Source organism: Meles meles, chromosome 8 (genome assembly GCF_922984935.1).
Source record: "Meles meles chromosome 8, mMelMel3.1 paternal haplotype, whole genome shotgun sequence".
Classification (NCBI taxonomy): Eukaryota; Metazoa; Chordata; class Mammalia; order Carnivora; family Mustelidae; genus Meles; species Meles meles.
This window is the reverse complement of record NC_060073.1, coordinates 87,377,511-87,404,030: the sequence shown is the minus strand read 5'-3', so window position 1 is coordinate 87,404,030 and position 26,520 is coordinate 87,377,511. Positions and strand designations below refer to the sequence as shown.

At 43.1% G+C, this 26,520-nt stretch overlaps 2 protein-coding genes across 2 annotated transcripts; both read left to right on the top strand.

Moving 5' to 3' along the window:
• Nucleotides 1–10,321: 10,321 nt before the first annotated feature.
• On the top strand, nucleotides 10,322–11,912 carry LOC123949838 (lysine-specific demethylase 4D-like). The gene is given in 2 exon segments (XM_046017501.1): nucleotides 10,322–11,767; nucleotides 11,769–11,912. Coding segments are annotated over 2 exon segments (1,590 nt in total).
• Nucleotides 11,913–24,482: 12,570 nt separating this feature from the next.
• Nucleotides 24,483–26,180, top strand: LOC123948812 (lysine-specific demethylase 4D-like). The gene has a single exon (XM_046015950.1). It carries the CDS (start codon nucleotides 24,483–24,485, stop codon nucleotides 26,178–26,180), a length of 1,698 nt encoding a protein of 565 aa, XP_045871906.1.
• Nucleotides 26,181–26,520: the final 340 nt, after the last annotated feature.

Genomic DNA, 26,520 nt, shown 5'->3' with positions numbered 1-26,520 from the left:
GGAACTAGACATCAAATATTAGCATTTAAGGCACAAAGTGTACAGGGAAAGTCCCCTTTATCTTCTCTTTTTCATGTACTTTATCAAGAGGAGAATGTTGAAATTTGTGGGGCAGAAACATACAAATATCTTGGAAAGAGAAGCAAGCACATCTCATGGAAAGAATTTATGACTCTAGACAAGTACCCATTAGAGGTGAAAGCTAACTGTCAAGTAGAACATTCTGGAGAACTCCCACTTCAACAGTTTGTATTAAGCACCAAATACATTGCCCAGACATATAGTTGGTGGGGAGGCCTAGGGTTGGTGGGGAAGGATCTTTCAAGGAAGGTGTTTGTCTGGAAGGCAGGGGAGGAGGAGCATAAAGGGTCAGTGACAGAGAATGTGACTGAGCCCAGGGTTTGGGTTAGGTCATTGAGGAAAACAAAAAGATAAAAGTAGTGGTTTAAGTACACTCACTCACTTGCTCCCTCCAAAACTCCAATGAAGTAACAATAACAGGATTTTTGGTTCACATAATAATTTACAAAGAGAGAAAAATGGTAAAAGAGGTAAGATAGTAGTAGAATTTAAAAACAGATGAGTAGAAACTGATTGATCAAACCCTGTGAAGTTGAATCCTAAATTGGCAGTGAGGAAAGCCAAGAGGCAATGCAATTCTCTCTACAAAACCCAAAAGGCTTAGGATTTCTTGAAAGTCTGCCTGAAAAGCAGCTAGAACCTCAGATCCTCTCCCTCCCTTTAGGAATAGTTTACTGTTCCACTCTTAACTAGGCTTCATTTTCTAGACTAGGTGAAAAAGATGGTCTCTGGACTGGCAATTTCCAGCATTTGTTGATTGTGGTTGTTACAGAGAAGACAAGCTGACCTAGCGAACTTTATAAGTTGCTATTAGAAATGTCAGGACCCTTTTTCCATGTGGTAGGAAAGCCAGGACTGTCCCCTCCAAGAGGAAGATCGGAAGATCCATCACTCTTGAATATGACGACCCCCCAGATACCAACATCAGAGGCTCACCCAAGAAACAGCCCAGACAGATCATCATGTAGGGAAATATAATCACCACGCACTCTGAGGTTCTAAATGGGTTTTTGTGTTACACTCTTCTATGAAGCACCTACTAAGGATCAGCAGACATTTGAGGAAAGCCTTAAAACTGAAAGGTAGAAACTGAAACAAAAAAATTAATAAAAGGAAATTTCAAAGAAACACAGACCATGCAGGGGGGAAAAACCCTTCAAAAGCCATTGACATTTTAATATTTTCAAAGAGATAGAAGAAATGCAGCCATGAAATAAGAACAGACAATAAGACACAAAGAGGGGGGTAAAAGAAGCTACATACACACACAAAAAAAGAGATAAAAAATGACCTGTTGGAAAATAAAATTTTGAGAGAGATAGAAAAGACAACAGAAGGAGTTTGGGAAGGTAAAGATAAGGACATTTTTTAGAAGACAAAGCATAGTAACAAAAGGACAGAAAACTGACAGAAGAACAGTCACAAAAATTAAAGGTCCAATCCATGAGGTCTGACATCCAAATAACAGGAGTTCATGTACAGAGGAAAAAAGTAGAGGAAATAAGAAATAACTTAAAAATTTTCCTTAAACCAAAGAACGTGAATTTTGAGATTGGGAAAAAAGACCACTAGGACAAAGAAAAGCTCCTGTAAACTTGAGAAAAAGAGAGAAAACACAATAAACAGGGTATATTTAAAGGACCAAGTATCAGGTTTGCATCTGCCTTATTCCTCACATCATCCCTACAAAACGATAAAACAAGTTAATATAACATTAAAAAATACAGAATTAAAATATAATTCAAATCAGAGTTAGAGGGGCGCCTGGGTGGCTCAGTGGGTTAAGCCGCTGCCTTCGGCTTAGGTCATGATCTCAGGGTCCTGGGATCGAGTCTCGCATCGGGCTCTCTGCTCAGCGGGGAGCCTGCTTCCCTTCCTCTCTCTCTGCCTGCCTCTCTGCCTACTTGTGATCTATCAAATAAATAAATAAGATCTTTAAAAAAAAAAGATATCTGAGTAGAAACCTCCAGAACTGAAAAGCAAAGAGAATAGCTGAAACACACACACACACACCAGAATATCCAAGGACAGTGGGACAACTACAAAAAAAGATGCAACATTAGCATAACGGGAACACCACAAGGAAAAGAGAGAAAGGAACCGAAAAAAAAAAATCAGAGTTAGAGGTACAATTAACATATATAAATGAAAAAAGATAATATTTATCTGTGTCCGGATGGCTAAGTAATTTTCTAAAAGATGTGAAAGACAATACAAAGCAAAAGAGAGACTCAACAACATAAAACACTGAAATATATATCAAAAGCACTTTAGATTAAATAAAATTAAAGAAGTATAAAGAAATGGGAAACTGAGAAAAACCTATGAATGTACTTAACAGGGTTTAATATGCAAATTTTTCATATGAGCAGTAGGTAAAATGTTCATATAGGCAGATGAGAAAAAGCACTCCAGCCCTATTAGAGAAAAATGGGCAAAGGATATGAACCAATTCATATGATGAAATGCAAATGGTTCCTAGTCACAAAAGAAAAAAAAAATCAACCTTCATGGTACTCCAAGAAATGTAAATTAAAACTTGAGCTACACTTTTTTACTTACCAAATTGTAGTTTCTTTTTCCTTTTATTTCCCCCAAAGAAAAGTTGCTCAGTGGTGAGGATATGAAATGATGCATTCTTTCTGAAGAGTTTTGGAAATATGTGTTAAAAACCTTAAGATATTTAAATACTACAGTGTCACATACGTAAGGAATTTGATTAATTTAACCAATATTTTACTGGATATACTGTTTAAGGTACTGAAATATGGGATACATATTTATAACTAATGATTGTTAGGAAAGTGAAAACAAAGTAACTCCAGTAATAGGGAAAAAGTTGAGTCACTTATAGAACAGAATTTATTTAGCTATCAAATCCCATGATTATAAATTATTTTCATTGAATGGTAAGTAGATTTTCTGACTCAAGAAGGAATTTTTTATTAGACACAGACTTAGATATTATCAACAGAAATAGTGGCTAAAGTCTGAGGCAGACAGTGACTAGGATGACTGTATTTTTTTTTAAGATTTTATTTATTTATTTGACAGAGAGAGATCACAAGTAGGCAGAGAGGCAGGCAGAGAGAAAGGAAGGGAAGCAGGCTCCCTGCTGAGCAGAGAGCCCGATGCGGGACTCCATCCCAGGACCCTGAGATCATGACCCTAGCCGAAGGCAGCGGCTTAACCCACTGAGCCACCCAAGTGCCCATGGATGACTGTATTAACTGCAGAATAAAGATATCCAGGGTGGGATACCTGGGTGGCTCAGCCAGTTAAGCGTTGAGATCTCAGTGTCCTGAGTTCAAGCCAAGCATGGAGCCTACTTTAAAAATAAATAAATGAAATAAAGAGATCTAAAGGAGGAAATTAGTTTTAGGAGAAAGATGATCAATTTGTACTAAAGCAGTTGATTTCTAAGGGCTCTGTGGCTGTCCCAAGATAAGACAAACAAGGTTAGGAGTTAGGTCAGTATTATAGAAACTTATGACAAGAAATATCTTTGAAGAGAGAGTGCAGTACCGAAAAAAAGCCATGAACATAAATGGGAAATTTAAAAAGAGAAAGAAATACAGAGTTAAGAGAGTTGAGCTTTGAGGTAAGTTTGCATTCATGTGGCAGGAAGAGGAAGTAGAAGCCGGGAGAAAGAGAAGAACCAGGATGAAGAGTAACAACAGTGCCTGAGAGGTCAGAGTTTTAGGAGGAAGATGGAAGGTGCTCCATCAATCTGTGATGTGGTGAGATTCAGTATGATCCCTGGTGGAGCCTTGGGGAGGAGACACTGTGATGATTTAGAGATCAATTTCAGTGGAGGAGTGGGGTAGAACCAGAGGAGAAGAGAGAAAGATAAGAAAATGAGTTTGTGAACAAAGACTAATTTCATTCAATTGTTGAGGCATTGAAAGGAAAGTGAGAGAAAGGACAGTAGCTTAAATTAGGAAAGAGAGGGATGACTGATGATTTAAGAAAAGCAAAGATGATAGTGATTATTTAAGTGACTTTCTTGGAACAAGGGAGACGTGTTGATTTAAGCAAATGAGATTAGCAGTGGAGAGGAGTATATCCTCTTAAGAAAGGAGCACAGTAAGGAAGATGGCATGTGACCAGGAGGAGAGAGACTCCAAGTATTTACCAAATGGCCTCACTCTATTATTTATTTAATTAATTTTTGGAGTGCAAAAAAATTTTTTTGGAGCGCATGCTATTATAAAGTACCAAGATCTCTTGGAAAATACGATAATGGACAGGACACAGACCAGGCTTTCAAAATACTTTTATATGGAAGATTAGACAAGTACAGAAATAACTCTAGAGATTGAGACCACAAGCTATTGAGTTAAGTATTAATTTTTCTAGACTTTGCTTTCTCCTCCATAAGAAGGGGGTGATGATGGTACCAACTTCATCGAGTAATGGTGAAGTTTGAATGAGATACTAGGAAGTGCTTAGTAAAAGGCCTGGAGAAGTGAGATGCTAAGTAAAGGTAACTCTTGCTGTTCACATTATATAAAGTATGGAGGATAAGTGCTAAGAAAGAACTATGGGAGCTGAGAGAACGGGGACAGTAAAGGAAGAAAAGGGGTCAGGTTCATGCACTTAAGAAAGGGTGGGATTTAAGGATTGAGAAGGAAGGAAGGGAAATTTGGGTGAGATAATGTGGGTAGAGGCAGACTGTTTGAAGTTTCATAACATAAAGTGAAAAAGAAAGATTTCAAGACATCAAAAATGGACACTGAGTTAAAAACTGCCCAACTTTAAAAAAAAATCTGTTACAAGATCCTAATCTCTTTCTAGCTTACATTTCCTAGTGCTCTATCAAGATTATTTGAGAAATTCAGTGCACAAATCGGATCCTGTTTCATTCTCCATCACCACCCACATGTTCTCCTTTCTTGTTTAAACTCAGGATAGATTTAAGGGTCCATGATTACAATCACTCTCTTGTACCCCCACCTAACCCATCAGTATCCCTCTTTGCTCGAGATATACTTGCCTGGAAAAACACTATCCCTGAGGGAACCTTAGTATTTGCTTTCTCCCTATCTTTTGAATGTTCCTTCTTCATGGGGAAAATTTTTTTCATGCTAGATAGTTCCGGAGGGGTGGCCACTCATTATACAAGGTTTGGAGACAAATACTTCAAAGTTATACGGTATGAGTTAAGGAAACACATCAAGACTAAGGCACACACAGTCTTCCTGTTTCTTTAGCATCTCCACAGAGAGGCATCTCATATTTCAGGAGGCATGCTGGACACAACTTTGGTTCTGTTCTTGTGGAGGCGTTCCTTCCCCCATTGCTCTTCCTTCATATACAGTCAGTGACAGTGACTTTATCAGGAGAGGTACATAGAGCCTGCTTGGTGAATCAAGCTGTCTAGATGTCATACCAGTCATTTACAATATTTTCTGGGCCCTGCACTAAAGGAGGCACCTGCAGACCTTGTGTCCCTTTGGATGGTGAGTCCTCCAGCCACGGGCAGCAAGCCATTATTCCCATAGGAACCTGAACATGAGCACTTCCCATCCAGGAAGGGGCAGGGGTCTGGACTAGCAAGTCGTTCAGGCATTCTAGGGTGAACATGTGGGGTCGTTTTTGGACATTACTTCTCCTTCGTAACCACTGATCCCTAAGACTCTTGAGTGCTCATCAGTTAAATCTGGAATAGAAAGACAGATGTTATTTGACTTCCACCCAATCTTTAGAGTCTAAATAATTGCATTTGTCCTGCTCCCTCAAGGATGAGCCAGATTGTCATCTACTCCCCTCACCTGCATTTATTAGCAGCAAGTTCTATAGAGACCTAGAGATTGTCTCAGCAGCTGTAAGCCCTCCTTTTGGCCTTTGACACTAAAGTTGGAAAAGGAGAGGAAAGCACTGACTCTCCTTATCCCACCTCTGCAGATTCTTTAGTGGCTTAGGGTCCATCGAAAGCCAAGGTCCCAAGAGCTACCACCAGTGACTCAAAGTGCCCCTGCCATTGGCATTTGAGTCTGCAGCAAACATTTGTTTGGTACACTTCTACAAAAGCCACCAGGTCACAGAGAGCAAGCCCTTCCTTGGCTATTTTTGCCTCAGACCCCAGACCCAAAGGGAAAAGGATTTGTGTTTAATAAAGAAGCCAAACCATGGTGACCTCTCCGGGGTACGGGGATGGTAGAGGATTGGGCCCTAGCCTTAGCTTCCTCTTGTCTGAATGGACCTTGAATAAGGTGGAGAGACCTCTGGTGCCAAGACTCTTGGGAACCGTGGAAGATATGGGTGGTTTCCATTATTTCGAGCAGTGGCAGTTAAGGTGATCACTCATAGTCTTATTGGGGAAAATCTAGGGTAAGAGTAAATGCCTTGGTGCCTAACCATAATGTGACTGACTCTTTCCCAGGAGCTCCTCCTCACCCCATTTCTTTGGCAAGGTTTTCTTTTCTTCCCCATGGTTCATGGGCAGACCCAAATGCTAATGGTGTTTTGCGCTCTAACAGCTGCGTCAGCTTTCCTATACTACTATTCCTCCCCTGCTGGCAGTGTTCCCAGAGAAATCTTTCTGTTCCTAGGAGGACCCTAAAATTTGTAGAACCCTCAGACCTCACAGAACATGAATGTGCTCTTGGTGTCTGGCAAACTCCAGGGAATTTGTCCAGAAACAGTCACTCACGAATTTCCAGTGATTTTGTAAGGTGACTCCAAGTAGATTCAGGATCTCTAGGAAGTCTGCTCTGATTTCACATACCAACTTAAGATAGAAGCAGGCTTATTTGTCTCCCCCATAGGTAAGCCTAGGTTTATCTTGTAGTAGAGAGCCCAGCACGAACCTCTCCATTTCATCTTCCAGCCATTCCTCCTGACTCACTTCCATCCTGTCTTCTTAGCAGTTTCTTCAGCCACAGTAGCTCTGGGTGCAGGAAAAGCTGTTTGAGCTTACAAATTGTTTTTATTTTTAAAATATGATTTCAGGGGGCACCTGGGTGGCTGAGTCAGTTAAGCATCTGGTTTCATCTCAGTTCATGATCTCAGGGTCTTGGGATCGAGCCCTGCATCCAGCTTCCCTGCTCAGTAGGGAGTCTGCTTCTCCCTATCTTTCTACCCCTCCTGCCTGCTTTTGCACTCACTCTCACTCTCAAATAAGTAAAATATTTTTTAAAATATGATTTCAGATTTGTTGAAGGATGGCAGTTATTCTATATTTTCTTATAAGAAATCTCCGAGAAAAAAAGAATTCAGGCAAAACACCCAATGCTTTGTGGGCTGGTAACATTGAAAATGAGGCCTATTTACTAGAACAAGGAGCAGTAGTTCACTCAGAAGAGATGGTTGGCTAGTTGACTGGATTCGATTGTGACTGGACTAGAAATGATGGAGTTTGGGTGGAGCCAATTTGATTAGAATTTTGAAGAGATATTTAAGTCCTGATCATCAGCTCATGTTTCATTTGGAGTTGTTTTCTTGAGAGAAAAACCATCTCACCCGAAACAAGACTATCGGGAAGGTGATATTTGAGCTGAGACTTGAGGGAGGTAAGAGAGTTTTCTGTGTATGAAGACCATCAAGCAGGAGTACTCCAGATTTTTTTTCTAAAATTTTATTTATTTATTTGAGAGAGTGAATGAGCAGTGGGGAGGGGCAGAAGGAGAGAGAGAAGCCGATTCCCTGCTAAGTGAAGCCCGATGTGGGGCTCGATTCCAGGACCCAGAGATCATGACCTGAACCAAAAGGCCGATGCCTAAGCAGCTGACCACCCAGGCGCCCCCACTTCCAGGCTTTTTTGAGACAGAGGAATGTGGTTGGAACTGAAAGAGCAAGGGGTAAGTAGAAAGCGCTGGTGTAGAGCATTAAGAGGTAATCGTGGGGGGTCCTGGGTGGTTCAGTTGGTTAAGCAGTTGCCTTCAGCTCAAGTCATGATCCCAGAGTCCTGGGATTGAGTTCTGGGCCAGGATCCTGGCTCACTGGGGAGTCTGCTTCTCCCTCTGCCCCCAGCCTGCCCCCACCCAAACTCGTACTCGCTCGTACTCTCTTTTTCTCTCTCAAATAAATAAATAAAATCTTTTTTAAAAAAATAAATCTTAAAAAAGAAAAGAAAAAGAGGTAATTGTGGGCCAGATCAGGTAGGGAGGGAATTTTAGGACATATGAAGGATTCCAAGTGGGATGGAGTAGGCATGCTCAAACTTGAAGATGGGGAAGATAAAACAATGTTTGGAGAGCAGAAAAACTAAGAAATTAGGAGTTTAAAAGAATTAGCAAACAGTATTAAGGGACCTCTTGAGATTGTGTTAATGAAATATTTAGCTGTTGCAAATTTTTTTTAAGATTCTGAGACAGAGCATATTCATGATGCTTTTTAATGTTTGTTTTGTTTCACTGTTTAGAATGATGCTTGCTATATATTTGTTACACTGAAATCCTTTATCTTACTATAGAACTATTTCTTAGTGGTTTACAAGTAAAGAATTTTTTTTTAATTTATTTATTTGACAGAGAGAGATCACAAGTAGACAGAGAGGCAGGCAGAGAGAGAGGGAAGCAGGCTCGCCACTGAGCAGAGAGCCTGATGCGGGACTCGATCCCAGGACCCTGAGATCATGACCTGAGCCGAAGGCAGCGGCTTAACCCACTGAGCCACCCAGGCGCCCCCAAGTAAAGAATTTTTAAATCATGAATGAGTGTCATATTTCATCAAACGGTTTTTTGGTACCTACAAGATGATGACATTTCTCATTTTCTTTGTTAATATTCTGAATTATATCATTAGATTTTCAGATGTTGAATCATTCTTTCATTCCTGGGATACATTCCATTTGGTCATGAGGTATTATTCTTCTAATATGTTGCTTTATTTGGTGGATAATATCCCGTGTAGCCTTCATCTATGTTTATAACTAAAGATGGCCTATAGCTTAAATTTTTTTGTCCTTTTCTGATTTTGTTGCCAGAGATAATGGCCTCATGTGAGTAGCTTTCTAACTTTTCTATACTCTGAAAGAATTTGCATTAGTAAGAGTTTACTGTTTCTTAAAAGTTTGCTAGATTCGCCTACAATATGATCTATCTTTTGGCCTTTTAGGGGTCATACTTTGGATTCTTATATTTTTGTGTTTATGGTTTCTAGTTTTTCTTGGGTCGAGCTGCATCTTAGCTCTATTTTTAGATAAACATATGGAAGTTTGTGACAATCATCATAGCTTGATGAATTATCACAACTAGCTCTTCTGATGGCTGTGTAACCAGCACCTAGATTCAAAACAAGAATATTAACATGCTCCAGAGGCACCCTTATGTCCCCACGCACAACCTCTTTCTTTCCCAAAGATAATCCCTACTCTGACTTCTAATATAGATTACTTTGCCTCATTTTTATCTTTATAAAAATTGAATCATGGAGTAGGTATTCTTTTGAGACTGGATGATTTTGCTTAGTATAAGGATTATAAAATTATTCTTATATTTCTTTGTAATTTTTTGTTCTCATTGCTGTACTGTATTCCATTGTATGGATATACCATCACGTATTTATCCATTCTACTGCTGGTGGGCATTTAGGTTGTTTCCAGTATTTGGCCACTAGAAATAATGTTGTAGACATTCTTGGAGGTGACTGTCAGTGCAGAGCCATGTACACTGTGGGAACAGTTCATCATAGCACAGTCATGTGTTCAATTTTACTTAAGCAGATGCTCAATTTTAGTATATACTGTCCAAATAGTTTTCTAAGATAAATATAATGATTTCCATTCTCTTTATTAGAATATAACCCCTCCCATTGTTCCACATCCACACCACCTCTTGTTTTGTTAATCTTATAAACTTCTAGCCTTTCTTTGAGTGTGCAATAATATTCCATGGTGGTATTTTATTTGTAGCTCTCTAATAACTTTTGCAACATTAATTTTCAACCCTTTTGTATTCTTCCTTTTAGGCTTTGTTTAAACACTGCCCTGAAGAAATAACTGTATACCCACCCAAGCCTGAAGGATTCAATAGATCTCCAGGGAACAGAGCTGGGTACCGACTGAAGAGCAGCACAGGTTTAGCCAGTGCTAGTTCTAGGCAACTCTTCTACCCAGAGCGTCATTGGCTGGTGAATCAGCAAGCCTAAGAATATTATCATTTCATTTTCGTAAAGGTCCACTGGTGGTACCTAGTGACTCAGACTCTCAAACCCATTTTTAAAAATAATAGCATTTTCCAGCATCCTCAACTATCTAGAACATACTGAAAAACTTTGTGGAGTTTGGTGCTTATTAATGGAAGCTATGAAGTCTAAGGCTAGCTGTGCTCAGAACCCAAGCTGTACCATAATGATATTTCATCCAACCAAAGAAGAGTTTAATGATTTTGATAAATATATTGCTTACATGGAATCCCAGGGTGCACACCGAGCAGGCCTCGCCAAGGTGATTCCACCCAAGGAATGGAGGGCCAGGCCGGCCTATGACGACATCAGTGACATCCTAATTGCAACTCCCCTCCAGCAGGTGGTCTCCGGGCAGGCAGGTGTGTTTACTCAATACCATAAAAAGAAGAAAGCCACGACAGTGGGTGAGTACCGCCGTCTGGCAAACAGCGGGAAGTATCAGACTCCACCACACTCAGGGTTTGAGGATTTGGAGCGAAAATACTGGAAGACGCGTCTCTACGATTCTCCCATCTATGGCGCTGACATCAGCGGCTCCTTGTTCGACGAAAACACCAAAGAGTGGAACCTGGGACACCTGGGAACCATCCAGGACCTGCTGGAGCAGGAGTGCGGCGTGGTGATCGAGGGCGTGAACACCCCCTACCTGTACTTCGGCATGTGGAAGACCACGTTCGCCTGGCACACGGAGGACATGGACCTCTACAGCATCAACTACCTGCACTTCGGGGAGCCCAAGACTTGGTACGCGGTGCCCCCGGAGCATGGCCAGCGCCTGGAACGCCTGGCCACGGAGCTCTTCCCGGGCAGCGCCCGCGCCTGCGAGGCCTTCCTGCGGCACAAGGTGGCTCTCATCTCGCCCACGGTGCTCAAGGACAACGGGATCCCGTGCAGTCGGATCACGCAGGAGGCGGGCGAGTTCATGGTGACCTTCCCCTATGGCTACCACTCTGGCTTCAACCACGGCTTCAACTGCGCGGAAGCCATCAACTTCGCCACCCCGCGCTGGATCGATTACGGCAAGGTGGCCTCCCAGTGCAGCTGCGGGGAGGCCAGGGTCACCTTTTCCATGGACGCCTTCGTGCGCATCCTGCAGCCCGAGCGCTATGAGCTGTGGAAGCGCGGGCAGGACCGGGCTGCTGTGGACCACACGGAGCCCGCGGCGCCCGGCGGTCCGGAGCTGAGCGCCTGGCGGGAGGTGCGCGGCCCCGGGAGAGGCGCGTGGAGCCTGCGGCACCTGCCACCGCGCCGGGCCCCGCGGCGGGGGGCTGCTAGCTGGAGCCCCCGCCGCCGCCGCCGCCGCCGCCTGGCTCTGCGCGAGGCCTCCCCGCGCCCCTTGCCCGCCCAGAGTTCTTCCTCTGCTGCCCAGTGCGGGGCTGTCCCCGCCCGCCCCTCCGGGGAGCCCGGCCCCACCGCGCCACCGCCCACCACTCCCTGTGCCCCAGGTCCCCGGCCCTCCCCTGGCAGGTGTGGTCCTGGTCGTCGTCCTTGGGAACAGGGGGCTCAGGGGGTTCAGGGGCCTAGCCTCCAAGCCCGGGCCAAGAGGCGTGTCTTGGGGGGGAGCGGGGCACACAGCTCAGCACTCTGAGGCTCAGCCCTTTCCTGTGGATGGAGGCTGGGTGGACAAGCCCGCACCACTGAGCCCTGGGCTCAGGCAAGCTGCTGAGGCTTCCGTGTCTGGCTGTGCCCTGGTCCCCTAAACGCAGGGGACACTTTTATAACCCATTGCTCTTGAGTGTGGCCACAGTCTTCTTGAGACTGGCCATATTTATGTCAGAGCTTTGGGCGAACTTGCAGGACACTGGTCTTGCTTGAGAGTCCTGTGATGTTGCCACTGATGCGTTGAGTCCATGTTCTTTACCAAGTTCGCCATAATTTGTTCTTTCTGCCAGACCCTGGAATGTCTTTGGACACTGCTGATGCCCGTTTCGCCAGCTGAGGTTTCATCCACTAGGCATTCGTGTGCATCTGCAAGCTTGGTCCTGTGGAGGTGGCCAGAGCCTCATCTCCCTCAGACTCCTATCCTCTGGGCCAACTATGAATGCTGCTGGGTTTTGGTTCTCCTCAATCTCCTTCCCTTTCCTCTCCACCCCCCTGCCCCTTTTCTTGAAAAAACTAGGCCCTTTCGACCAATGGGTCAGGAGAAGCTCAGAAATAATTTATCATCTTTCTGAGGCTTCGATGTATTCAAAATATGTTATCGCCAGTATTTGTTCACAAACATATTACAGATAACCAAACTGTTCAGATCTGACTTTGTTTCTAATAAATATTGTCCATTCAACTGATTGAGGGGTGGAAGTTTTTCTTTCCTGTACTTCTCTTGATAATTATATCAAAACATTTCAAGCAAGACTGACTTTTATTGGCTGGCAGCCTTGTGTGGTGTTGAGAAAGGAGTTTGGAGGATGGTTCTTGGGTACTACTAACTGGGTAGGTGAGGGGATTGGGTTTGAAGCCCTACCTTAAGGACGAAGGACAGGAATCACCTGGTTCTTTGCTGGGCAGGAGCACCCGAGTTGCTGGGAGGTGAGGAGAGAGAGGACTAACGTGCCGTCATCTGAGTATCTTCCCCTGAGTCTGCACGGCCTTTTCCATGTCATATGCATATTTCACATAGTGCAATCACTGATTCCTGCCAGTAAACATGTGCACAAACGAATCAAGAAGATAAATTTCATCTGGTACTCTGTGCTGGGAAGAACCTGAAGGGGAGCGGGTATAGAGCAGAATGGGCAGGGCCCGCTCAGGTTCCAGTAGTCAGGGGAAGTTGGATTAAGCAGTAGAGCTTTTCCAAGACCCAACTGACTAAGATAGGTGCACGGTTGATTTCCACTTAGAGGAAACTATCAGTATAATTGACCTAACATGGAACGTATATTTTCTCAGGTAGAGAAAGAAAACTCTTTGCGTCTGGGCATAGAGAGGAAGAGAAGAGAGGCAGGGCACCGTATGCCCCCCCTCGTGGCTCATGTCAAGTATTTGAGTTTTTTTCCAACTTGAAATGGGAAGGCAGTGGAAGTTTGAAACAGCCCTTGACATGCTGTGACTTATATACTTAGACAGTCAGCTTAGTTGTTCTGTGACAATTCCAGGAGCAGGAAACATAGGTAGAAGGTCTCGGTAATACCAGTGAGATGTGGTCATTTTGATGTCCATATTGAAAACGTGCAGAAGCAGAAAACTCCGAATAAATCTTGGAAATCGAAAATGATGGCTTGGCTACAGAAGGAAACATGTCAGAGAAGCAAACCACCACTCCCCTCCCTCCAGCTTAGGCTTTGCCTACTTTTGGGGGGTTGACTTTTTTAAATTGATCTGTAGAAGTTTTGTGATATTCAGAATATTAATTCACTATATTTTTTGTATGATGAAAAATGATACTAGTTTCTTTTTATATATCTATAGATATATTAATATATACGTATGTATATATGCATATATTATATATAATACATACACATAAGAGGAGTTTTTAGTATTATAGGCATTGATTCATGTTGTTACAAAGACCAAGAAATCCAGTGATCTGCTAGACTGATGTTCTACCAGTTGAAGACTCAGAAATATGGTCGTGCAATTCAGCAGGAGTCCAAAGGCCCAAAAATCTGGGAGCTAATGGTTTAAGCGTGACTCTGGGTCCTGTCAACCTTCAAAATAAAAACCAGTTATTTTACCAGCAAAAGATTGGTTTGTTTGGAAATAAAAGAGCATCACAGTCCAGGACAAACAAACTGGAGTAAAACCATAGGCAAGTCCAGAGAACAAAGGAGAGACACTTTTTGAAGGAGAAAGGGTAAGTTGGGAAAGCTGCTATAAAACAAAAGCTCACTGGAATAAACGGGAAGTTTCAAGTGTGGTAGCTTTTCATTGCCTGAGCTTTTGCCGGAGATGAGGGTAGTGTCTCTTCCTCCAGCTAGAAGACAGTGGCACCCACCTGCAAGATGGACTACAAGTCTGTCTCTTCCTGTTGGGTCTGTAATTGACTATGAGGGGTAGGACGTGAGTGCTCCCCCTGCCAAATGCCCTGACTCCATTTTAGTGAGGTGAACTCCGTTGCTAGCTTTCACAGTCCAAACACCTGGGAACCAGAAGGACCCACGTCTGATGTCCCAGGGAAGGCAAAGATGATACGTCATCTCTAGCAGAGAGATTGAATTTATGCTTCCTCTGCTCTTTTGTTCTAGTTTTTGATGGCTTCGATCAGTGCCCCTGTAGTGGTGAAAGTGATCTTTTACTCAGTTTACTGATGCAAACACTAATCTCCTCCTGAGACACACACACAGACCCTCCCAGGAATAATTTCTTTACCAGCTACTTGGGCATCTCTTAGCCCAATCAAGTCAACACATAAAGTTAACCATCAGAGTCACGACACAAGTCAGTTAAATGTAAAAGATACTTCTATCATGGTCCTTTGGTTCTTGAAGACATTTTTTCTCACCCTGAGTTCAAGAAGACATTCTTCAATATTTTCTCTGCTTAACGCCCTGTTTTGAACCTTCAGTCTGCGATCCACCTCAAGTTTATGTAAGTGATATGAAGTAGAGTCCTACTTTTTTTTCCTCTCAAAAATAGCTCCCCCCACACCAGCTTGGTACACCACCTCCATTATATTCAGATTCCTACGTACACAGTGTCTGTGTCGGGCCTCTCTTTCTCGTACATAGATGGATTTTGTTCATTGCCATTCAGTTATCACTGTCTGATAATGGAGAAGTCACCCTTCTTTGTCCTCCTTTTAAGGAGTAATCTTGGAGACTCTTGTTTGAATATCTGACTCCGTCACTTACTAGATCTGTCACTTTGAGCAAGTTGCTTAATGTCACCCTGACTCTGCTTCCTCACCTGAGAAACCTGAGGCTTAATTGGAGGACTCCCTTGATCGGGTCACTATGAAGATTCCATGAATTATTCTCTGCAGACTATTTTGAACAGTGTCTGGTATTTGATAGTCGCCATATGTGTTAGCTACTTTTAATAATATAGTACTACTAGAGGTGAGGAGGGACTTCTAGTCATCAAAAGATATGGAAAAGAGGGGCGCCTCAGTGGCCTGCTTGGTTAAGTGTGGGACTCTCGACTTCGGCTCATGTCAGGATCTCAGTGTTGTCAGATGGGTTTCTGTTCTGGGCATGAAGCCTGCTTAAGATTCTCTCTCTCCCTTGCCCTCTGCCCCTCCCCCCAGCACTCTCTCTCCCTTTCTAAAAAAAAAAAAAAAGAAAAAGAAAAAAAAAGAGAGTGAAAAGACAAATCAAGGAAAAGAAACATATTATATTACTCATATCCAAGAAAGAGCTAATATCCAGAATATATAAAGAATTCCTGGGGCACCTGGGTGGCTCAGTGGGTTAAGCCGCTGCATTCGGCTCAGGTCATGATCTCAGGATCCTGGGATCGAGTCCCACATGGGGCTCTCTGCTCAGCGGGGAGCCTGCTTCCCTCTCTCCCTCTGCCTGCCTCTCTGCCTACTTGTGATTTTTCTCTGTCAAATAAATAAATACAATCTTTTACAAAAAAAAAAGAATTCCTCCAAAGAAAGACAGACAAGCCGGCAGAAAAAATGGACAAAATACTTGATTAAGCACTTAATGAAGGAGGAAATCCTTGTGGCTAAGAAGCATGTGAAAAAATCGCTCACCCTCATTTGCAGTCAAGGAAATGCAAATCATAACAGGATACTCCTGGGCCATCACCTGGTGGGCTAACTGAAAGGCCGACAAATCATCAAAGGTTTGGAAGCATGAAGAACAGCCAAGACCCTCATATGAAGCTAGAGCGTGTGTAAATTGGTTAAAAACAATTAGAAAAAAAACCAATTTGGCAAGATAAAAGATGAATAGCATTCTATGACCAAGAAATCCATTCTCTAGGTATGAATGCATGTGTGTTCTCCCATGGACGTGTTGGAGAATTTTCAGAGCGACGCTGTGTGTAATGGGACCAGAAGTGTAGGCAACCCACAGGTCCATCCACAGCATAAACGTGTGTATGGTGAGTACCGGATAGCCCTGAGACAGAACAGAGTCCAGCTATGTGCAGCAACATAAAAATGACCAAAAAAAAAATGCACAGAAGAATACAGGAAGGTACATAAGGTAGGATTCTATTGATATGTTTATATAAAGTTTTCAAAAATGGACACAATTTTAATTTTATATTGTTTACCAAAATCAATATGCCTGTTGTTAGGGTAGGATTAGTCCAGAAGGCAGTGGGGTCTGTGATCCCAGAGGAGAAGCACAAGGCAGGATCCTGGGTGCCTGGTGATGTTCTCTTCTCTTGACCTGGGAGGCAGTTCTATTTTTGTTTACTCTGTAATTGTTTGTTAAAGGTACATATATGCTTTCCAAATTTCTGTAAGCACTCTATATTTCATAATTTTAAAATGTTAAAAAAACCGCTTTCTGCTCTGAAAAAATTAAGTCATGCAGGGGTTCATAAAACCATTAGATTCACATTGTTTTGTAGACTTAAAAAGTCTATATCATATTTCCAATATTTTTCATTCTAATATCCTTTATGGATAGCTTCTTTTAATATTTATTTTTTATATTTAGTAATATTTTATTTGGGGACAGTTTTTTAGTTAATTAATTAATTAATTAATTTTAAGATTTTTACTTATTTGAGACAGAGAGAGAGTGAAAGAGCACAAAGGGGGAGCAGATGGAGAGGGAGAGGCAGACTCCCCACTGAGCAAGGAGCCCAACATGGGGCTTCCTCCCAGGACCCCGAGATCATGACCTGAGCTGAAAGTGGATGCTTAACTGACTGAGCCACCCACGTGACTCTAGAACAGTTTTAGATTAATGAAAAATTGAGAAGATAGTTCAGAAAGTTCCCATATCCCCCAACCCCTCCCACACATCTTTTCCCCTAGTATTTTTTTTAAAGATTTTTTTTAAAATTCATTTGAGAGAGAGAGAGAGCAAACAAGAGCAGGAGAAGGGGAGAGTCCGAGAAAGAGGGAAAAGCAGACTCCCCACTGAGCAAGGAGCCCAACGTGGGGCTCCATCCCAGGACCCCAAGATCATGACCTCTTTTCCCCTAACTTCCCCCATGGTGCATGTGTCACAATTAATGAAATTAATGAATGAGTATCAAAGTTATGATTTATTAACAGCCGGAGCTTGTTCAGATTACCTCAGATTTTACCCAATGTTCTTTTTCTGTTCCAAGATGCCATCCAAGCTACCGGATTACAATTAGTTTTTAAATGTCTCCTTAAGGGAGTCTGGATGGCTCAGTGGGTTAAGCCTCTGCCTTTTGCTTTGGTCATGATCCCAGAGTCCTGGGATCAGCCCTGCATTGGGCTCTCTGCTCAGCAGGGAGCCTGCTTCCCTTCCTCTCTCTGCCTGCCTCTCTGCCTACTTGTGATCTCTGTGTGTCAGATAAATAAATAAATTCTTTAAAAAAATAAAAAAAGAGTCTCCTTAGGTTTCTCTCGGCTGTAATAGATTCTCGGACTTGCCTTGTTTCTCACAAAAAAATATGACAGTTTGGGGGAGTACTGGTCAACAATATCATAGGATGTCCTCTGTTGGAATTTGTTTTTCTTATGATTCCCCTTGGTTTAGGTGTTCTTTGGAGGAAGGTTGCAGAGGCTGGTGACATTTTTATCACACCTTCTCAAGGGCATACCGTACCAACATAATGGATGACTCCCGATATTGACTTGGCTGAAATAGTGTTTGTCAGGGCCCTCCATTGTCAAATGACTTCCCTCACCCCTCGCCACCCTGTAACCCTGAAGGCAGTCGGTAGTCACAGGGCACACTCGGGGAGCACGGTTTCATTCTCTCCTTTAGGGTGGAGTAGGTGTACGTTATCTGGAATCTTCTGCAGGACATATTTGTTTGCCTCTTCTCAGTTTGTTACTCAATCACTTATATCAGTGTGAACTCATAGGTATTCATCTTATAATCTGAGTTATAATTCAATAGTACTTTGATTATTTTGTTGCCCAGATTGGTTGAGTTCTGGCCATTAAGTGCTCTTTCCTGTGGTTCCTGGGCTCCTTGAGGTGCCCACATCAATGTGTTTGTTCACGTAGTCTGTCCTTATTTCAAGCATTGCAAGAAGCTCCAGGCTTATGTAGTCTATCTCCTGCCCCAGTCCTAGAAGGTTCTATTCCTCATGGGTTTCCCCAGTTCTTTATTTTTAATTAGAAGTATCAGTTTTCTGTTTTATTAATCACATCTATTTTTTAAAGATTTTATTTATTTATTTGACAGAGAGAGAGAGAGAGAGAGGGAGCCCACAAGCAGCAGGAGCAGCGGGCAGAGGGAAATGGAGATGCAGGCTCCCCATTGGGCAGAGAGCTCAACTGGGGCTCCATCCCAAAACCCTGGGATCGTGACCTGAGCTGAAGGCAGACAACTCACCGACTGAGCCACCCAGGTGTCCCAATGGCTTCTATTTTCGTATATGTTCCTTTTCTCTCTTGCTTATTTTTAATGTTGTCATTATTTTGACTTCTTCCTTTTCTATTGCATAATGCTGTTTTATTTTGTTTTTTTACTAATGGATTGATTTGAACATAAACATTGGGGAGGGGAGGCGAACCATAAGAGACTATGGACTCTGAAAAACAACCTGAGGGTTTTGAAGGGTCAGGGGTGGGAGGTTGGGGGAACAGGTGGTGGGTAATGGGGAGGGCACGTTTTGCATGGAGCACTGGGTGTTGTGCAAAAAGAATGAATACTGTTACGCTGAAAAAATAAATAAAATGGAAAAAAAATTAAAAAAAAATCAATAGATTTTTACATGGATATTACTGTAGATATTATGTAGATATTATTAAAAAACTGTACACAACTATATTTATTTGAAAATTGATATTATGTGGATATCAATTTTCAAATAAATATAGTTGTGTACAGTTCTTCATTGTTGACTTGCCATGTTATTTCATTGTGTTCAAGACTATTTTCATTGCTATTTATTTTGTGGTCTTATATCAGTAAATATTTTTTATTATGTTTAGTTAGCCAGCATATAGTACATCATAAGTTTTGGTTGTAGTGCTCAATGATTCATTAGTTGCACATAACAGCCAGTTATTTTTTTAAAAAGATTTTATTTATTTATTTGACAGCAAGAGAGGGAACACAGCAGAGGGAGAGGGAGAAGCAGGTTTCCCACCAAGCAGGGAGCCCGACTTGGGGCTGGATCCCAGGACCCTGAGATCATGACCTGAGCCGAAGGCAGAGCTTTAACCCACTGAGCCACCCAGGTGCCCCAACACCCAGTGAATTTTTATAAATGTTTTATACTTATGTTTTATATGTATTGAAAATATCTTCCATACAATTATCTATCTTTGTGTTCTATATCTCTTGCTGCTATGTGGTTAGATAAAGTGTATTGCTGTAATATTTTTTTAGTGAGTTTTCTCTTTGATAACTACAAGACATCTTTCTTTTATCCTATAAATGCATTTAATGTTAATTACTATCTTTTGTTTACTATTTGCCTGGTTTGGCTCTCCCACTCCTTTATTTTCAACATTAATTTGCTTGGTTTAAAGATTGGTTTGCTTAATGACAGTACAGACAAAAGGTTGATATCCAGGATCTATAAAGAACTTCTCAAACTCAACACACACAAAACAGATAATCATATCAAAAAATGGGCAGAAGATATGAACAGACACTTCTCCAACAAAGACATACAAATGGCTATCAGACACATGAAAAAATGTTCATCATCACTAGTCATCAGAGAGATTCAAATTAAAACCACATTGAGATACCACCTGACACCAGTTAGAATGGCCAAAATTAGCAAGACAGGAAACAACATGCGTTGGAGAGGATGTGGAGAAAGGGGAACCCTCTTACACTGTTGGTGGGAATGCAAGTTAGTGCAGCCACTTTGGAGAACAGTGTGGAGATTCCTGAAGAAATTAAGAATAGAGCTTCCCTATGACCCTGCAATTGCACTGCTGGGTATTTACCCCCAAAGATACAGATGTAGTGAAAAGAAGGGCCATCTGTACCCCCATGTTTATTGCAACAATGGCCACGGTCGCCAAACTGTGGAAAGAACCAAGATGCCCTTCAACGGATGAATGGATAAGGAAGATGTGGTCCATATACACAATGGAGTATTATGCCTCCATCAGAAAGGATGAATACCCAACTTTTGTAGCAACATGGACGGGACTGGAAGAGATGATGCTGAGCAAAATAAGTCAAGCAGAGAGAGTCAAGTATCATATGGTCTCACTTATTTGTGGAGCATAACAAATAACATGGAGGACATGGGGAGATGGAGAGGAGAGGGAGTTGAGGGAAACTGGAAGGGGAGATGAACCATGAGAGACTATGGACTCTGAAAAACAACCAGAGGGTTTTGAAGGGGCGGGGTGTGTGTGTGTGTGTGTGTGGGAGGTTGAGGAACCAGGTGGTGGGTAATAGGGAGGGCACGTACTGCATGGAGCACTAGGTGTGATGCCAAAACAATGAACACTGTTATGCTGTAAATAAACAAACAAACAAACAAAAAAAAGATTGGTTTGCTTGATTTAAAGATTGGTTTAAAAAACACAGAAGAGCTTAGAGAAAGTAGGATAACTACCCAAGACCCTAGCCCCATGATTACATTAGATGGACACTGATTAAATCAAAATAGGTAACTGCCCAGGTATAAAACTAGAGCCATCAGGACTCCTGGCTACACTAGGAGGCTAGCTAGTAAGAGGACGCTGCCTCTCTGGGTCCTGGAGTACCTTCAGCTGGAATCAGTTTCTTTGGTAGAAGGTATGTCACTTTGTTATTTGTGCTTGTGAGCAAAAGAATTATTTTTCCATTATAAGTTTAAGAAAGTAACTGTAGTCATATATACATATGTGAGTGTGTATATAGATACACACACACACACACACATATATATATATATATATATATATATATATACAATTTACAATTGAGAAATATGCATTGGGATTATCATCTCCTTGAGTTAAAACAGTTTTCTTATTTTTAAACTTGTTTTCAGACGTGTGGATTTAATTTTTTTCTTACTATCTTCTTGGTAAAAATCACAGATTTTCAGGAAAAAGCACTGCATTTAGCAGGCTGGTATCCAAGAGAATTAAGAGGATTTCCTAGAACCGCAAAGGAGTGAACCAACAGGAAGCGAACTGAAGGGGCTCCTGGGTGGGTCAGTTGGTTAAGCATCTGCCTTGGGCTAAGGTCCTGATCTTGGGTCCTGGGATCGAAGCCCCATGTCGGGCTCCCTGCTCAGTGAGGATTCTGCTTCTCCCTCTCCCTCTCCCTCTGTGCTTGCTCTCTCTTAAATAACTAAATAAAATCTTTAAAAAAAAAGTCAGGGAACTGGGAAATATGTGGGACTAAATTAGAGACCTTGACTGGGTATGGGGCTAGCAGATTTGGGATGGGGCGGATTGAATTAGAATTAGGGTGGGACAGTATAGCTGGAGTTTGAGCAAACCAAGTTTCATTTAAAGGGTGAATCCTTAAAGGAGACCATTTTCTAGGCCCTTGTGTATCCTCATTTAATATCAAGGTCTTAAGCTAATAGAAAGCAAACATTTCCTCTGGGTTTTGCTTTTGTTTTTTCTTTTAAAGCATAAAACAGATGAAATGATGACATTTTATATCAGAAAGCAACTTTTCCCTAGTAAAATTCTTTATTTATGCATTCAAAGTACAACTATTATGTACCTATCATTTTTAGTTTTTTCCATTGGGATCTTCTATTTCTGTTGCAAAAAGGGATGGAAAACTTCTTGCTATCCCATTAGAGCAGCTCCCCTAATCCACAGTGTTGCTTTCCTCCACTTCCGTGACTGTGGTCAGTCGAGGTCCAGAAGCAGAGCTCCTCCTTCTGATGTTCGCTCAGAAAGTCAATAGTAGTCCAATGGTACCTCCCAGGGCCTAGTCACTCACCTTACTTCACTTGTCACGTAGGCATTTTATCATCTCTCACATGGTAAGAAAGATGAGTACAAACACTTATTGGAAGAGAGGAACAGATAACATTCACATAGCTTTAATTCTGTTATAATTATATTATAACAATATTTTATGATTGTTGCTGTTAATCTCTCACTGTGCCTAATTTATACATTAAACTGTAGAATAGAAACACATGTAGGAAAAAAACCAATACATATGGGGTTCGGTACTATCCTCGGTTTCAGGCATCCCGTGGAGGTCTTGGAGTGTATCCCCGGAGGACAAGGGGAGACTACTGTCCAACTGATTATTAACTGGTGTGCAGAATGCTCTAGATTTCTGGATGCTAATCTGTGTCTAGAAACTTTGCTGAATTCTATTATTTCTAATAATTTATCTTTTGATGCAACATGATTAGGTTCTAATTAGATTGTTTCAAGTGTTTACCCACTAAGGATTATGAGTATATACATTAAATGAACAATTAATGTACCCACTTATGTTCTGTATTTTTTGCCTGCTTGTAGTTTACATAGCACTTTTTTTTTTCTGTTCTGGGACTCTTTTCCTCTTTTTTAAAATATGTGTATTAAAGTAATGAAATAGATGTCGAGTTATTTCAGATATTTTTCTGCATGATGTAAGATGATGACTTCTCCATTTCACTTGTTATGGTATTCAGTAACACTGCTAGAGTTTTTTTTTTAACTTTTTAAAAGGTTTTATGTATTTATTTGAGAGAGGGAGAGAGAGCACAAGTAGGAGTGGGAGAGGAATAAGCAGCCTCCGCTGTTGATCATGGAGCCTGATGCAGGGCTCTATCCCTGGACCCTGAGATCATGACCTGAGTGGAAATCAAGAGTCCATTGCTTAACTGACTGAGACACCCAGGGGCCCCAAAACTGTTAGATTTTAAAGCATCCTTGCAATAATTTATCACGATGTGTTATTCTTTTAATGCCCTATTGTGGTAAAAATTTGATATAATTTTGTTTAAGGTTTTTGCAACTTTTGCCCTAGATATCATTTACCCTATAGAGTGATTATCCAATGTTGGCCCTTCTGGGTTTAGCTTCAAGGTTATGCTCGTAGCCTCAGAAAACAAACTGAGGGGTCCCTGGGTGGTTCAGTCACCTTGAGTATTTACTTTTTTATTTTGTGTATTTTGGTGAGAACATTGAAGTTCTACTCTCATAGAATTTCAATCACACAACACACTTTATCAAGGATAGTCATTGTGTTTTACATTAGAACATTCTCAACTTTTTCAACCTCTTCCTATTGCTCCCAGTCCCCGCCAATGACTTTTTCTACTCTGTTTCAACTTAAAAAATTTTTTTTTCAAGATTCCGTGTATAAGGGATAACATGCAGTATTTGTCTTTCTCTATCTGGTTTACCTCACTTAGCATCATGCTCTCAAGGTCTATGTTGTCCCAAATAGTAGGATCTCCACCTTTCTCCTGAAAGATGAATGGTATATATATATATATATATATATATATATATATATATCTCACACTTTTCTTGTTAATAGAGAAGTTGAGAATTATTTTTATTGGAGTTTAATTAACATTCAGTGTTATATTGGTTTCAGGTGTACCATATAGTGATTCAACAATGCTACACATTACTCAGTGCTCTTCACCATAGGTGTACTCTAAATCACCTTCAACTGTTTCACCCATCCCCCCAACCCACCTCGCAACCCACAGTTTGTTCTCTGTATTTAAGGGTCATCTTTTCGTTTGCTTCTTTTTTCTTGGTTTGTTCTTTTGTTTTGTTTCTTAAATTCCACATAGAAGTGAAATTATACAGTCTTTGTCTTTGTCAGACTTATTTCACTTACCATTATACTCTTCAGGTCCGTTAATGTTGTTGCAAACCGCAAGATCTCACTCCTTTTTATGGAGGAATGAGATCCCATTGTATATATATACCACTTCTTTATCCATTCATCTATGCGTGGACACTTGGGTTGCTTCCATATCGTGGCCACTGTGAATAATGTTGCAATAAACATGGGGGTACAGAGCTCTCTTTGGTACTCTGCTTTCATTTCCTTTGGGTACATACTGGGAAGTGGGGTTGCTAGGTCCATGTGTTAGCTCTATTTAATCTTTGGGCAACCTCCACGATGTTTTCCATAGGGGCTACACCAACAGACACTCGGGTCAACAGTGCAATTTTTGCACTGCATTTCCAACTTTGAAATTAACGCTTCTGTACCAATTTTCTAATTGTTGCTAAATTGGTGTTTCTTTCGCCATCTATTTGTTTTCAAATATTGTGTGCTTTTCTTGGAATTAGCTTTTAAACGTTCTTGAGGAGATTTTCTGCTGCCATGAAGTCCAACTACTGTGGTCCCCAGAATGCAAGTTATGCAGTCATGACCTTCCACCCAACCGCGGAGGAATTTAAAGATTTCAATAAATACGTTGCTTACATGGAATCCCAGGGTGCACACCGAGCAGGCCTCGCCAAGGTGATTCCACCCAAGGAATGGAGGGCCAGGCCGGCCTATGACGACATCAGTGACATCCTAATTGCAACTCCCCTCCAGCAGGTGGTCTCCGGGCAGGCAGGTGTGTTTACTCAATACCATAAAAAGAAGAAAGCCACGACAGTGGGTGAGTACCGCCGTCTGGCAAACAGCGGGAAGTATCAGACTCCACCACACTCAGGGTTTGAGGATTTGGAGCGAAAATACTGGAAGACGCGTCTCTACGATTCTCCCATCTATGGCGCTGACATCAGCGGCTCCTTGTTCGACGAAAACACCAAAGAGTGGAACCTGGGACACCTGGGAACCATCCAGGACCTGCTGGAGCAGGAGTGCGGCGTGGTGATCGAGGGCGTGAACACCCCCTACCTGTACTTCGGCATGTGGAAGACCACGTTCGCCTGGCACACGGAGGACATGGACCTCTACAGCATCAACTACCTGCACTTCGGGGAGCCCAAGACTTGGTACGCGGTGCCCCCGGAGCATGGCCAGCGCCTGGAACGCCTGGCCACGGAGCTCTTCCCGGGCAGCGCCCGCGCCTGCGAGGCCTTCCTGCGGCACAAGGTGGCTCTCATCTCGCCCACGGTGCTCAAGGACAACGGGATCCCGTGCAGTCGGATCACGCAGGAGGCGGGCGAGTTCATGGTGACCTTCCCCTATGGCTACCACTCTGGCTTCAACCACGGCTTCAACTGCGCGGAAGCCATCAACTTCGCCACCCCGCGCTGGATCGATTACGGCAAGGTGGCCTCCCAGTGCAGCTGCGGGGAGGCCAGGGTCACCTTTTCCATGGACGCCTTCGTGCGCATCCTGCAGCCCGAGCGCTATGAGCTGTGGAAGCGCGGGCAGGACCGGGCTGCTGTGGACCACACGGAGCCCGCGGCGCCCGGCGGTCCGGAGCTGAGCGCCTGGCGGGAGGTGCGCGGCCCCGGGAGAGGCGCGTGGAGCCTGCGGCATCTGCCACCGCGCCGGGCCCCGTGGCGGGGGGCTGCTAGCTGGAGCCCCCGCCGCCGCCGCCGCCGCCGCCTGGCTCTGCGCGAGGCCTCCCCGCGCCCCTTGCCCGCCCAGAGTTCTTCCTCTGCTGCCCAGTGCGGGGCTGTCCCCGCCCGCCCCTCCGGGAAGCCCGGCCCCACCGCGCCACCGCCCACCACTCCCTGTGCCCCAGGTCCCCGGCCCTCCCCTGGCAGGTGTGGTCCTGGTCGTCGTCCTTGGGAACAGGGGGCTCAGGGGGCTCAGGGGCCTAGCCTCCAAGCCCGGGCCAAGAGGTGTGTCTTGGGGGGGGGGGCGGGGCACACAGCTCAGCACTCTGAGGCTCAGCCCTTTCCTGTGGATGGAGGCTGGGTGGACAAGCCTGCACCACTGAGCCCTGGATTCCGGTTTTATGCTCAGGCTTCTGGGTGCTCCTGTGCCCCTGATCTTCAACCCTTAGGGCCCCCATTGGATCCTGATTATGAGATGCACCCTGGCCCGTGCCTGCTGTCCCTGGACAGTATTAGAGTCAGCGTCTCTGACAGTGTTACCTCCCGCTCTTCCTGATGTCACCAGAACTCAGAAAACAGTCCCCAGGAACGCTGATGGGGACTACAGGGGACTCTGACCCTCTCTGAGGTTGTAATGATGGACCACACTTATGCCTCTATGAATCCAACGCCAGCTCTAGCTGCCGGCTGCCGGCGTCTCTTGCGTCCCTGATTCTGATCCTCTGGGATTAAAGCCAGGGGCAGCTGCGCTTTTTGAATCCCGGAATTTGTTCAGGCCTGATGGAAGATCTTCAGCCTTTGAGCTGTTGACTTTCGAAGACTTTGCCCAATATGGCTGCATCTGACTGTCAAGCCGGGGCCGTAGGCGGGCCTATCCCAGTAGAGAGGCTTTGTCT

Coding starts and splice junctions, on each gene's coding strand:
- LOC123948812 (XM_046015950.1), top strand. CDS start 24,483: ATGAAGTCCAACTACTGTGGTCCCCAGAATGCAAGTTATGCAGTCATG.